Raw genomic sequence first — 14,442 nt, forward strand, 5'->3', positions numbered from 1 at the left:
GTTTCTCCCATTCTTCTCTGCAGATTCTCTCAAGCTCTGTCAGCTATTTTCAGGTCTCTCCAGAGATGTTCAATCAGGTTCAAGTCCGGGCTCTGGCTGGGCCACTCAAGGACATTCAGAGACTTGTCTCAAAGCCACTCCTGTGTTGTCTTGGGTGTGTGCTTAGGGTCGTTGTCCTGTTGGAATCCCCAGTCTGAGGTCCTGTGTGCTCTGGAGCAGGTTTTCCTCAAGGATCTCTCTGTACTTTGCTCTGTTCATCTTTCCCTCGATCCTGACTAGTCTCCCAGTCATGCCGCTGAAAAACATCCCCACAGCATAATGCTGCCACCACCATGCTTCACCGTAGGATGGTGCCAGTTTTCCTCCAGACGTGACGCTTGGCATTCAGGCCAAAGAGTTCAATCTTGGTTTCATCAGACCAGAGAATCTTGTTTCTCATGGTCTGATAGTCCTTTAGGTGCCTTTCACCCTTTGAATGGCACATATACACAATCCATGTCTCAATTGTCCCAAGTCTTAAAAATCCTTCTTTAACCTGTCTCCTCCGCTTCATCTACACTGATTGAAGTGGATTTAACAAGTGACATCAATAAGGGATCATTGCTTTCACCTGGATTCACCTGGTCAGTCTATGTCATGGAAAGAGCAGGTGTTCTTAATGTTTTGTATACTCAGTATAGGACATACATAGGACATACGTAGGACATGAAGACATACTCTACCGTAGCAGAGAACAACACATCCCCCAGCCTCACAGCCACACAAAGCAGTCCTCCCCTCCCCTCCCCTCCCATCCCATCCCATCCCCTCCCCTCCCCTCCCCTCCCCTCCCCTCCCCTCCCCTCCCCGCCCCTCTCCTCCCCTCCCCTCTCCTCTCCTCTCCTCTCCTCTCCTCTCCTCTCCTCTCCTCTCCTCTCCTCTCCTCTCCTCTCCTCTCCTCTCCTCTCCTCTCCTCTCCTCCCATCCCCTCCCCTCTCCTCTCCTCTCCTCTCCTCTCCTCTCCTCTCCTCTCCTCTCCTCTCCTCCCCCCCTCCCCTCCCCTCCCCTCCCCTCCCCTCCCCTCCCCTCCCCTCCCCTCCCCTCCCCTCCCATCCCATCCCCTCCCCTCCCCTCCCATCCCCTCCCCTCCCCTTTACAGCAGCTCCCCTGTCCTGGACAACAGAACTGTGTGTGAGCTATAGAATGTCTGGAGTTCTCACTGTAGTATGACCAATCAGCTGTTCTCTACTGATAACACATATTTTGATAACCCTGAACAGAAGACTCTGATAAAACAGATTGTATTGGCTAACAGAACGTGTATTATTTATATTCCTTTGTTTTTGTTTGCAGAATTTACTGTTCCTGATTTGAAGGCCTGACCTCATGAAAATTGTTTTTCATTTGTTTAAATTTTTTGTTATGGTGTGTATGTATATCTTAGTTTTTAGTGTTTGATACTTTGTATTAGTGAATATGTTCACATGTTCACATTAATATCATGTGGGCTGGTCACTGGACAAAATCAATTAATCAATCAATCATATCACACATGTTTATGAAATGTTTATGCTGTTTATGAATTGCTTGTTTTAAAGAACTGTTAACATGAAAGTTGTGTGGTTGATTGAATATATTGTCAAGGACAATAACTGTATATTATAGCTATATTACAGGGAACACTATCCAATTAATCCCTGACATGTTATGTAAATATTAATGTTCAAATATTAATGGGACCATAATGCTCAGAGTTGTTTGTTTTCTATGAGATGGTTTCTAGATTATATGAATATAGTGTACGAAAGGTTGCTGGATCGAATCCCCGAGCTGACAAGGTAAAGATCTGTCGTTCTGCCCCTGAACAAGGAAGTTAACCCACTGTTCCCCGGGCGCCGATGACGTGGATGTCGATTAAGGCAGGCCCCCACACCTCTCTGATTCAGAGGGGTTGGGTTAAATGCGGAAGACACATTTCAGTTGAATGCATTCAGTTGTACAACTGACTAGGTATCTCCCCTTTCCCTTTCCCTGGTTTGGTGTTTCTTCATAGAGTTTCTTCATAGTGTTTCTTCAGTGGGCCCTGCAGGGGGCAGTATCATACAGAGGATGTTAGAGCACCACAGGAACAAGGACCAGTAGCAGCATTCTATTATCTGGTGTATACAGTCATCCTATATTACTGATCATTCTAAGTCAACCTCCATACAGAACAGAACATTGTGTCTGCCAATCATGCTGGTGTGTTTTTGACTCTGTGTAAAACAGCAAGCATCGAATACGATTACAGTCCAAGATAAGGCCGTATCCCATCGAATACAGTAGTATGTCTCAACTCCTCCTTCTGTACCCTATATTAACATAACATACTGTACCTACACATTCACCCTGACATGGTCTGCTGATGTTACTGTATTACTGTTAACAGATCCCCTGTTACTGTATTACTGTTAACATATCCCCTGTGACTGTATTACTGTTAACAGATCCCCTGTTACTGTATTACTGTTAACAGATCCCCTGTTACAGTACTGTATTACTGTTAACAGATACCCTTTTATTGTATTACTGTTAACAGATACCCTGTTACTGTACTGTATTACTGTTAACAGATCCCCTGTTACTGTATTACTGTTAACAGATCCTCTTTACTGTATTTCTGTTAACAGATAACTTGTTACTGTATTACGGTTAACAGATTCCCTGTTACTGTACTGTATTACTGTAAACAGATATCCTGTTACTGTATTACTGTTAACAGTTCCCCTGTTACTGTATTACTGTTAACAGATCCCCTGTTACTGTATTACTGTTAACATATCCCATGTTACTGTATTACTGTTAACAGATACCCTGTAACTGTATTACTGTTAACAGATCCCATGTTACTGTACTGTATTACAGTTAACAGATCCCCTGTTACTGTATTACTGTTAACAGATCCCATGTTACTGTACTGTATTACTGTTAACAGATCCCCTGTTACTGTATTACTGTTAACAGATCCGCTGTCACTATATTACAGTTAACAGATCCCCTGTTACTGTATTACTGTTAACAGATCCCCTGTTACTGTATTACTGTTAACAGATACCCTGTAACTGTATTACTGTTAACAGATCCCATGTTACTGTACTGTATTACAGTTAACAGATCCCCTGTTACTGTATTACTGTTAACAGATCCCCTGTAACTGTATTACTGTTAACAGATCCCTTGTTACTGTACTGTATTACTGTTAACAGATCCCCTGTTACTGTACTGTATTACTGTTAACAGATCTCCTGTTACTGTATTACTGTTAACACATCTCCTGTTACTGTATTACTGTTAACAGATCCCCTGAAACTGTATTACTGTTAACAGATGCCCTGTTACTGTATTACTGTTAACAGATCCCCTGTTACTGTACTGTATTACTGTTAACAGATCCCCTGTTACTGTATTACTGTTAACATATATCCTGTTACTGTATTACTGTTAACAGATCTCCTGTTACTGTATTACTGTTAACAGATCTCCTGTTACTGTACTTTATTACTGTTAACAGATCTCCTGTTACTGTATTACTGTGAACAGTTCCCCCGTTACTGTATTACTGTTAACAGATCCCCTGTTACTGTATTACTGTTAACAGATCCCCTGTTACTGTATTACTGTTAACAGATACCTTGTTACTGTACTGTATTACTGTTAACAGATCTCCTGTTACTGTATTACTGTTAACAGATCTCCTGTTACTGTATTACTGTTAACAGATCTCCTGTTACTGTATTACTGTTAACAGATCTCCTGTTACTGTATTACTGTTAACAGATGCCCTGTTACTGTATTACTGTTAACAGATCCCCTGTTACTGTACTGTATTACTGTTAACAGATCCCCTGTATAGTTCTGTTGTATTCTGATGCCATGCTTCTTTTTTGTAATGTACTTTGCTCTTAGTAATGTCATGTTTATATTTCCTTTTTTATTATATTTTTACTCTGTAAGTGTCCTTGGGTATCTTGAAAGGTGCAAATACAATGTATTATTCTTATTATTAGTAGTAGTAGCAGTAGCAGTAGCAGTAGTGGTATTAGTATTACTGTAACATGCCCTGATTCTCCTCACTGGTTGTATTTCCACATCCTTGTATTCATGTTGTCATAGGATGCATTCAGTCCCTTCCATGTTAGTCTGGCTTTTAACGTAATGACGTTGTTGGTGTATAAATATGAACTCCTTATGTTTGCATACACGGAACTGCTTAGACAAAGGTAGGTTTGAAATTGTGAATTAAGGCCAAGATTACGTCACATGTTTAAACACTGGAACACGGGAATGCACAATGTTGTAGCTTGGGGGCTTTTGTGGGTTATGTTTTCATTTAAAAAATAATAATTTGAGTGTCATTAGACTATTTCTATAATTGATAGAGCCTAAACTTTCTATCACTGTTTCAATTAAAATACAGCTGGGATATACCCTATAAGGACGGTGTCCAGCTCACCGTTTTGACAGCTCATACTGCAATTACACCCCTGACACTGCCTGAACAAGAGCTATGGATCTGTCATTTACCATTGGCTACCGCTGATCTGATTGAATCCTGGCCTAAACCATTAGGATTTAAAAGGTTTCGAGGATTATAAATAGGTTATATTTTGATCAAATTAATTTAAAAAAATGAATAAACATACAAAGCATTTTTCTATGGCTGAAATGGGTAAGATATTTAAGCAGTAAGCCTGTCACACCCTGGCTCTGGGGACTCTATATGTTGAGCCAGGGTGTGTAGATTCTATGTGTTTGTGTTCTATGTTATTATCTAGTTTGTTGTATTTCTATGTTGGCCAGAGTGGTTCTCAATCAGAGGCAACGAGTGTCAGCTGTTGCTGGTTGTCTCTGATTGGGAACCACATTTAAACAGGCTGTTTTCCCACAGTAGTTGTGGGATCTTGTTCCTTTTGGTTTGTTCCGTGTTGGTTGTGTTTAACCTAGGACGTCACGTTATCGTTTATTGTTTTGTTCGTGTTATCACTTTGGATAATAAAGTATGTTTGCCTTCAACGCTGCGCCTTGGTCTACTCCGTTCAACGATCGTGACAGAAGATCCCACCATACCAGGACCAAGCAGCTTGTCCAGGAACACACGCAGGAGGTAACTCTAGTGGATGTCCTCCTCGGTTGGGGGCAGATTACGGAGGAGGAGGCCGTCCGGTACCGGAAGGCTATGAAGGGGGAGACCCAGGCAGGAGAGGAGAAGCGGCGTCAACCAGGCCGTGGTCGGACAGGCGAGAGGCACCCCCAATAATTTTTTAGGGGGGGGGGGCACACGGCATGGGCGACGGGGCAGCAGGAGGCTGCCACAGGTTGTTTTGGGAGATTAGGAGAGGAGGCCACCGGGTTTGGGGGGCCAGAAGGCAGGTTGGCGGAGCCTGGATGGAGAGCAGAGCCAACTCCCCGTACTCAGGCATGGCAGCATGAGACTGGGCAGGCTCCGGGGTTTGCGGAGCTGCGTAATGTGCCACGAGTGGTCCGGCATAGTCCGGTACGTCCTGTGCGAGCACCCCGCACTTGTCGTGCGAAGGTGGGCATGCAGCCAGGACGGAGTGTGCCGGCTCAGGGCTCGTAACCTCCAGTGCCTCTCCTCGGTCCCGGATATCCTGCGCCAGTGTCACGTGCTGTTATGCCAGTACGGGTACACAGCCCTGCACGTCCTGTGCTGATGCCTCACACAGAGTGTGTGAAGGTAGGCATTCAGCCAGGACAGGTTGTGGCAGCTTTTCACTCCAGGTCTCCTATCCGTCTCCACAGCCCGGCCCGGCCTATTCCTGCTCCTCGCACCAAGCCTACGGTGCGCGTCGCCAGCCCAGCCCGGCCTGTTCCTGCCCCTCGCACCAAGCCTACGGTGCGCGTCGCCAGCCCGGCCCGGCCTGTTCCTGCTCCACGCACCAAGCCTTCGGTGCGCGTCGCCAGCCCGGCCCGGCCTGTTCCTGACACTCGCACCAAGCCTACGGTGTGCGTTGCCAGCCCGGCTCGGCCTGTTCCTGCTCCTCGCACCAAGCCTACAGTGCGCATCGCCAGCCCGGCTCGGCCTGTTCCTGCCCCTCGCACCAAGCCTTCGGTGCGCGTCGCCAGCCCGGCCCGGCCTGTTCCTGACACTCGCACCAAGCCTACGGTGTGCGTTGCCAGCCCGGCTCGGCCTGTTCCTGCTCCTCGCACCAAGCCTACAGTGCGCGTCGCCAGCCCGGCCCGGCCTGTTCCTGCCACTCGCACCAAGCCTACGGTGTGCGTCGCCAGCCCGGCCCGGCCTGTTCCTGCCCCTCGCACCAAGCCTACGGTGCGCGTCGCCAGCCCGGCCCGGCCTGTTCCTGCCACTCGCACCAAGCCAGGGGTGCGAGTCGTCAGCCCGGTAAGGCCCGTTCCTGCTCCACGCACCAAGCCAGGGGTGCGCATCGTCAGCCCGGACTGCCCGTTGCTGCTCCACGCACCAAGCCAGGGGTGCGCATCGTCAGCCCGGTCTGGCCCGTTCCTGCTCCACGCACCAAGCCAGGGGTGCGCATTGTCAGCCCGGTACGGCCCGTTCCGGCTCCACACACCGAGCCAGGGGTGCGCATCGTCAGCCCGGTCCGGCCCGTTGCTGCTCCACGCACCAAGCCAGGGGTGCGCATCGTCAGCCCGGTCCGGCCCGTTCCTGCTCCACGCACCAAGCCAGGGGTGCGCATCGTCAGCCCGGTCCGGCCCGTTGCTGCTCCACGCACCAAGCCATGGGTGCGCATCGTCAGCCCGGTCCGGCCCGTTCCTGCTCCACGCACCAAGCCAGGGGTGCACGTCGTCAGTCCGGCACAACCCGTGCCTGGGTCACCGGTGCCTGGTCAGGTACCGGTCAGCTGCTCCACACCGGAGCTTAAGCAATCCGCTCCTACGATGTCCAGTCCAGCTCCAGCCAGCGGGGCCAGACCGGACCAGGGGCGCTACGGGGGGATTATTGGAGGGTGGTGGGCAAGCCCTGAGCCGGAACCGCCTCTGAGGAGGAATGCCCACCCAGCCCTCCCCTGTTTGGTTTATGTTGAGGCGCGGTCGCAGTCCGGGGGGGGGGGTACTGTCACACCCTGGCTCTGGGGACTCTATATGTTGAGCCAGGGTGTGTAGATTCTATGTGTTTGTGTTCTATGTTATTATCTAGTTTGTTGTATTTCTATGTTGGCCAGAGTGGTTCTCAATCAGAGGCAACGAGTGTCAGCTGTTGCTGGTTGTCTCTGATTGGGAACCACATTTAAACAGGCTGTTTTCCCACAGTAGTTGTGGGATCTTGTTCCTTTTGGTTTGTTCCGTGTTGGTTGTGTTTAACCTAGGACGTCACGTTATCGTTTATTGTTTTGTTCGTGTTATCACTTTGGATAATAAAGTATGTTTGCCTTCAACGCTGCGCCTTGGTCTACTCCGTTCAACGATCGTGACAAAGCCACAAGAGGCCATGCTCTATCATGAATATAGTCACAGGTAAATGCCATTGTTAGGCTTGATGCGAAGCGGAGGGCCAGTAAACCCATTTACCTGTCATGATATAGCACAGACTCACGTTTATTATTTACAGTGGGGGAACAAAGTATTTAGTCAGCCACCAATTGTGCAAGTTCTCCCACTTAAAAAGATGAGAGAGGCCTGTAATTTTCATCATAGGAATCCAGAAAAAAAATCCAGAAAATCACATTGTAGGATTTTTAATGAATTTATTTGAAAATTATGGTGGAAAATAAGTATTTGGTCACCTACAAACAAGCAAGATTTCTGGCTCTCACAGATCTGTAACTTCTTCTTTAAGAGGCTCCTCTGTCCTCCACTCGTTACCTGTATTAATGGCACCTGTTTGAACTTGTTATCAGTATAAAAGACACCTGTCCACAACCTCAAACAGTCACACTCCAAACTCCACTATGGCCAAGACCAAAGAGCTGTCAAAGGACACCAGAAACCAAATTGTAGACCTGCACCAGGCTGGGAAGACAGAATCTGCAATAGGTAAGCAGCTTGGTTTGAAGAAATCAACTGTGGGAGCAATTATTAGGAAATGGAAGACATACAAGACCACTGATAATCTCCTTCGATCTGGGGCTCCACGCAAGATCTCACCCCGTGGGGTCAAAATGATCATAAGAACGGTGAGCAAAAATCCCAGAACCACACGGGGGGACCTAGTGAATGACCTGCAGAGAGCTGGGGCCAAAGTAACAAAGCCTACCATCAGTAACACACTACGCCGCCAGGGACTCAAATCCTGCAGTGCAAGACGTGTCCCCCTGCTTAAGCCAGTACATGTCCAGGGGCCTGTTGCACAAAAGTAGAATTAAGACATCCGGGATAAATGACTCAGCTGAGCTCAATGAAGCCAAAACATGTGCGTCCAGGCTTAATTGGTTGCACAAAGACCAAGCCAGGATGAGCAGACACGGATTCATTAAGCCAGGTGAAACCAATCCTGGATAGGTGCGCGCTCACGGCTCACTCAAATAGACCCCGCCACAGATCACAGATTAACTGATTTACCATGGCAACTAGAGCCGCGTACTTTTCCCCGTCGGAAGCACAAATCCTCATGGAGGCATACGAGGAGGTAAAATATATAATTAAGAAGAAAGGCAACACCGCCACAGTGATAAAGCAAAGAGAAAAAGCGTGGCAAAGTATTGCAGACCGCCTGAATGCGTAAGTAGTGCACAATTACACACTCACCGCTCCGCTGAAACATCACAATTACAATTCAAATATTTAATTCACATCTCCAAAAATGCAGTTGTACTGTAATTATGAAACGGTTAAATTTTTAATTGAAATGCACTGCAGATATGAGTGAAATTGTGTAAAGTAACTCCATCACACTGTATAAAGCTATGATAAATTTTTTGATATTTTTACTGAAAACAAGACAAAAATACCAAGTAATTTTTTGCAGTGTGACTCCATTAAATGTGTGTGTGTGTGTGTGTGTGTGTGTGTGTAGATTAAACATGAACGGGCCAAAACGGACATGGCAGCAGGTCAAAATCAAATACAAGAACATTCTGCAGAATGGTATGGTCCCTGACTAATATTTAACAAAGCACAAGCATATATTGTACCCAGAAGGTGCCTGCTCACACATTGTCTGTACTGTTTTAGCAGTGAAAAAGAATACCCACAGACAAGGCACGGGTGGTGGGTCACCAAAGGCTGACCTTACCCCAGCAGAGGACATGGCCTTGGAGCTAAATAAAGGCAGGCCCGTCTTAGAGGGGATCCCTGGGGGGAAAGAGACGAGCATAGGTTCCTCCCAAGATGCCACCCGCTTCATTCAAGGTATGTCCTTCCATCTCTACATGGGATACAACCACATTCATATTGAATCAATTTGGACTGTCTGACTTTGGTTTACCTATTGCCTTGCAGTGTCTGGCAGCACTGTGTTCCTGTTAGAGCCACCAGCACAAGCACCAGACGATGCTGATCCAGTGAGTACTCCATCAAAGGCATACTGTAGGCCTGGCATGTCTTGTCTACTAGCTTCAATATGAATCCGATTAAATGTGATAGGGTGAAGGCCCCAGTGCAGCAGCAACAGCACATGATGGAGACGATGATGAGGAGGAGACCATCTCTCTGGATTCCAGAAGGCATGAGGTATCATGTTAAGACTGTGAAAGTACTATTTACTCTACAATGGTGAGGAGTCCTCATCAAAATCAAAAAATCTAATTTATTTTACAGGACCCAGATGCTATACAGTGGGAAAACCAGCCTGGCAACATAGTGCGTATTAATAAAAGGACACCACATCCTGCCAAATTCCTAGTGCGCTAATTGTATTGTGTTCACAGAGCTCACAAGCTATCAGAAAGTTGTATGGCAACCACCTCCGGCGCCAAATAGAACTGGCAGACATAGACATTCAGTACAAGAAGAAAAAGATGGAAAATCTTGCACTGGAGTCCGAAATATAAAAGAGGACAATTAGGAAACTGGACCTTGAAATAAAAAAACTTGAGAGGGAGGTGAGATATGCCTTCAATGTACACTGTATGCTAACTGTAACACAAATGTATTAATCATTATTTTTCTTTCCTCCCCCAGCTCCAAGAAGATGACACAGCTCAAAATAAAAATTAGGTATATTCTCGTAAAGTCAAGTGAGCCATGACATATGAGCTCTTATTGTGAGCACACAGGACGGTGGCATCTTTCTAAGGTTTTTTTTATTTTCCCAGCAATCAGTACAACCAAGTCATCGTTATAAGGCATCGCCCTCTTTTGCCCACCCCCCCAGCACCAGGTGTGGCCACTAGCCTATATGAAGGCCCAAAATTGTGTGTTCCTTTCTGCTCTGACAATGGCATGCCCATTCGTGCGAGATGTGGTGGATGAAGAAGCACTTGTGCTGAGGAGAGCCTTCAGGCGAGAAAGGGTCTTCAGGGACCGGTTGGACCCACTGGCCTTCCCTGATGACCATCTATATGAAAGATACAGGTTTTCTGCAGATGGCATCAGGTATCTATGCAGACTACTGGGTCCCAGGATTAAGCACCGCACTGCACGGAGCCATGCACTGAGTGTGGAGCAAATGGTTTGTGTGGCCTTGCGCTTTTTTGCTAGTGGAGCCTTCCTGTACTCAGTGGGGGATGCAGAACAGCTGAACAAGGCCACAATTTGCCGCACAATAAGGAGTGTGTGTCTGGCTATCAAAGCATTAGCAGATGTCTTCATCTCCTTCCCTGGCCACAGAAGACTCTGTGACATCAAAGAGGAGTTCTATAGGATTGCAGGTAAGAGGATCTACAAATTACAGGACAACTGTTAACACATAGTAGGATACTCATTACTTTGTGTGACAGGTTTCCCCAATGTCATTGGTGCAGTGGACTGCACACACATAAGGATAAAAGCCCCCTCAGGTGCCCATGAGGCCGATTTTGTGAATAGGAAATCCTTTCACAGCATTAATGTTCAGGTGAACATAACTTTTTGATATTGTCCATTGACGAACACTCTGCATTGCCAGTGATGTGCATTGATTGGTGTAATATTCCTCATCTTATGATTTCAGATGGTCTGCAATGCTGACTGTGTGATCAGCAATGTTGTGGCAAAATGGCCTGGCTCAGTCCATGACTCCAGAATCTTTCGGGCCTCTGAAATCTATCAGTGCCTATCACAAGGTAAGCCACACAACCCCTATTTATAACCATCATGGCTGTGTCAAGAATATCACTGTGTTTATGAGGTAGTAATGATGAGATTTTGTGTTGACAGGTGAATTCTCTGGTGTGTTGCTGGGAGACAGGGGGTATGGCTGCCAGCCTTTTCTCCTGACACCTTTCACAGACCCCCAGGAAGCACAGCAGGCCTACAACCATGCCCATGCCAGGACCAGGGCCAGAGTTGAAATGAACTTTGGCCTCCTGAAGGCACGCTTTCACTGCCTTCACAAATTAAGGGTCAGCCCTGTTAGGGCATGTGATATTACTGTGGCTTGTGCTGTCCTCCACAATGTGGCCTGCCTGAGGAAGGAGAGGGCCCCCAGAGTGCCACCAGCCATGGACTGGGACAATCCGGCAATCTTCCCTGATGACGACAGTGGTCGGCTGCTGAGGGACCAATATGTGTTGAATTATTTTAGTTAGTATGTGTGCTTTCAATTTTGGTTAAATATGTCCTGCGGTGGCAGAGGAATTTGGGTTTTTTTGGGTTCGTTTTTTTACGAATTTGGCCTCTTATGATGTTTGTGCGGTATACTGTGTGTAATACAAGGCTGCAGGGAGGCTACTGCATCCATTCATTTGTCTGTTCAGTTGATGTGTATGGATTTGTCCTGCATTTATTTTAGTGTGCAGACATGCAGGGTGTGTTATATACAGACCTTTGAATGTGTATGTATCATTTTGTATAATATGCTTGGATTCTGTGCTTTCCATCTTGTAGAGTCACTGTGACTTCAGTTTCGAAAGGAGCTGATGGTTTACCTGCTTTGTTTTGTCCTTATTCAATAAAGGAACATAATGTTACACATTGTGTTTTTATATTCATATGGAATGTGTATTTGTTTATATGACAGAGTACTAGGGCCACACTGAAGAAAAAGGATAAAGTCATAAATTTATGAGGCTGGTTCTTTCTGCAGAAAAGCTACATATTGTTTTTACAGTTTTGATACTTATGACAATGTGATACTTAATATTCTGGCACATCAGCATGTCTTTGTTTATGAAACCATACTGAAGTACAATTTCACGAAATGCCCCACATCTGTCATTTTAACAACTGTCCTCCTTTAAAACAACTGGTTACAATATTATGACTTGTGTTTTTTTCCCCTCTGTGGCCCTAATATTCTATCATTTTATATATAGCCTTATAGTCTATGGGAAACTGTAAATTATCTAATGATAGCAACATCATCTAAAAATCATTTTTTATCCAAAATCATTGAAATTAATGATCACAAACGTTTAAATAATGACAGTGGGTCTAGTTATATGTGATAACAATGTATAGTGAGCAGTGAAATAACTATTGGTTTCCATTTGTGGTGACTGCTGACTGACATTAGGGATGAGATTAAATAGATCCTGGAATTTAGCCTGGTCTGGAGCAGGCTAGCTCCACAGAATAAATCTCCATGGTAATTTATACCATAACATATCCTCCTGCCCCCTATCCATCTTTAGTGCAACCGGATTACGGATCAATTGAGCCAGGATCACCAAGATATCCTGGCTTAATCCCTTATCCTAGTTTTGTGCAACAGGCCCCAGGCCCGTCTGAAGTTTGCTAGAGTGCATTTTGATGATCCAGAAGATGATTGGGAGAATGTCATATGATCAGATGAAACCAAAATAGAACTTTTTGGTAAAAACTCAACTCGTCATGTTTGGAGGACAAAGAATGCTGAGTTGCATCCAAAGAACACCATACCTACTGTGAAGCATGGGGGTGGAAACAATAATGAATGGGGCCATGTATCATGAGATTTTGAGTGAAAACCTTTTTCCATCAGCAAGGGCATTGAAGATGAAACGTGGCTGGGTCTTTCAGCATGACAATGATCCCAAACACACCGCCCGGGCAACGAAGGAGTGGCTTCGTAAGAAGCATTTCAAGGTCCTGGAGTAGCGTAGCCAGTCTCCAGATCTCAACCCCATAGAAAATCTTTGGAGGGAGTTGAAAGTCCGTATTGCCCAGCGACAGCCCCAAAACATCACTGCTCTAGAGGAGATCTGCATGGAGGAATGGGCCAAAATACCAGCAACAGTGTGTGAAAACCTTGTGAAGACTTACAGAAAACGTTTGACCTGTGTCATTGGCAACAAAGGGTATATAACAAAGTATTGAGAAACTTTTGTTATTGACCAAATACTTATTTTCCACCATAATTTGCAAATAAATTCATAAAAAATCCTACAATGTGATTTTCTGGAGAGAAAAAAATCTCATTTTGTCTGTCATATTTGACGTGTACCTATGATGAAAATTACAGTAATAATAATAATATAATATGCCATTTAGCAGACGCTTTTATCCAAAGCGACTTACAGTCATGCGTGCATAAATTTTTTTTGTGTATGGGTGGTCCCATTCTACAGGCCTCTCTCATCTTTTTAAGTGGGAGAACTTGCACAATTGGTAGCTGAAATACTTTTTCCCCACTGTATTTTATGAAACGTTTACCAACATGAATGACACTTTCATTATTTTAAAAGTAAATTCATACTATTCCATTCTTCCACCAGAAAATATAATCCAGACTAAATCTGGTTGTTAGTTCTATTGGTTATGTTGCTAGAGAAGCGCACTGGTTGTAATTTTATTTGCATAGTTGCTATGAAAAAGCACTGGTTGTTCAATCGAACAAAAATGGTTGCTATGCATGCTGGCTAAAACTTGCTAGCTGGCTAGCCAATATCAGCAAACACAGTTATGTCAAACTGCATTTTTGTTTGTTTTAGCTGTTTTTCTATTGACATTTACTTGGATATACAGTGCATTCGAAAAGTATTCAGACCCCTTGACTATTTCTACATTTTGTTACGTTACAGCCTTATTCTGAAATTGATTAAATCGTTTTTTTCCCTCATCAGTCTACACACAATACCCCATAATGACAAAGCAAAAACAGGCTTTTAATTTTTTTTGCAAATGTATCACAAAAAAACAACAACTGAAGTATCACATTCACATAAGTATTCAGACCCTTTACTCAGTCATTTGTTGAATCACCTTTGGCAGCGATTACAGACTCAGGTCTTCTTGGGTATGACGCTACAAGCTTGGCACACCTGTATTGGGGAGTTTCTCCCATTCTTCTCTGCAGATCCTCTCAAACTCTGTCAGCTTGGATGGGGAGCGTCGCTGCACAGCTATTTTCAGGTCTCTCCAGAGATGTTCGATCGTGTTCAAGTCCGGCCTCTGGCTGGGCCACTCAGGACATTCAGAGACTTATCCCGAAGC

General features: G+C 45.3%; 1 protein-coding gene across 1 annotated transcript; it reads left to right on the forward strand.

The window, feature by feature from the left end:
• Window positions 1–10,327: 10,327 nt before the first annotated feature.
• LOC311099354 (putative nuclease HARBI1) lies at window positions 10,328–11,618 on the forward strand (the record flags this gene model as incomplete). The annotated part of the gene is made up of 2 exons (XM_084140072.1): window positions 10,328–10,669; window positions 11,328–11,618. 2 exons carry the CDS (start codon window positions 10,328–10,330, stop codon window positions 11,616–11,618), a joined length of 633 nt encoding a protein of 210 aa, XP_083996198.1.
• Between the last annotated feature and the right edge of the window lie 2,824 nt (window positions 11,619–14,442).

Source organism: Coregonus lavaretus, assembly GCF_964263955.1.
Source record: "Coregonus lavaretus genome assembly, chromosome: 24".
In the NCBI taxonomy this organism is placed as follows: domain Eukaryota; kingdom Metazoa; phylum Chordata; class Actinopteri; order Salmoniformes; family Salmonidae; genus Coregonus; species Coregonus lavaretus.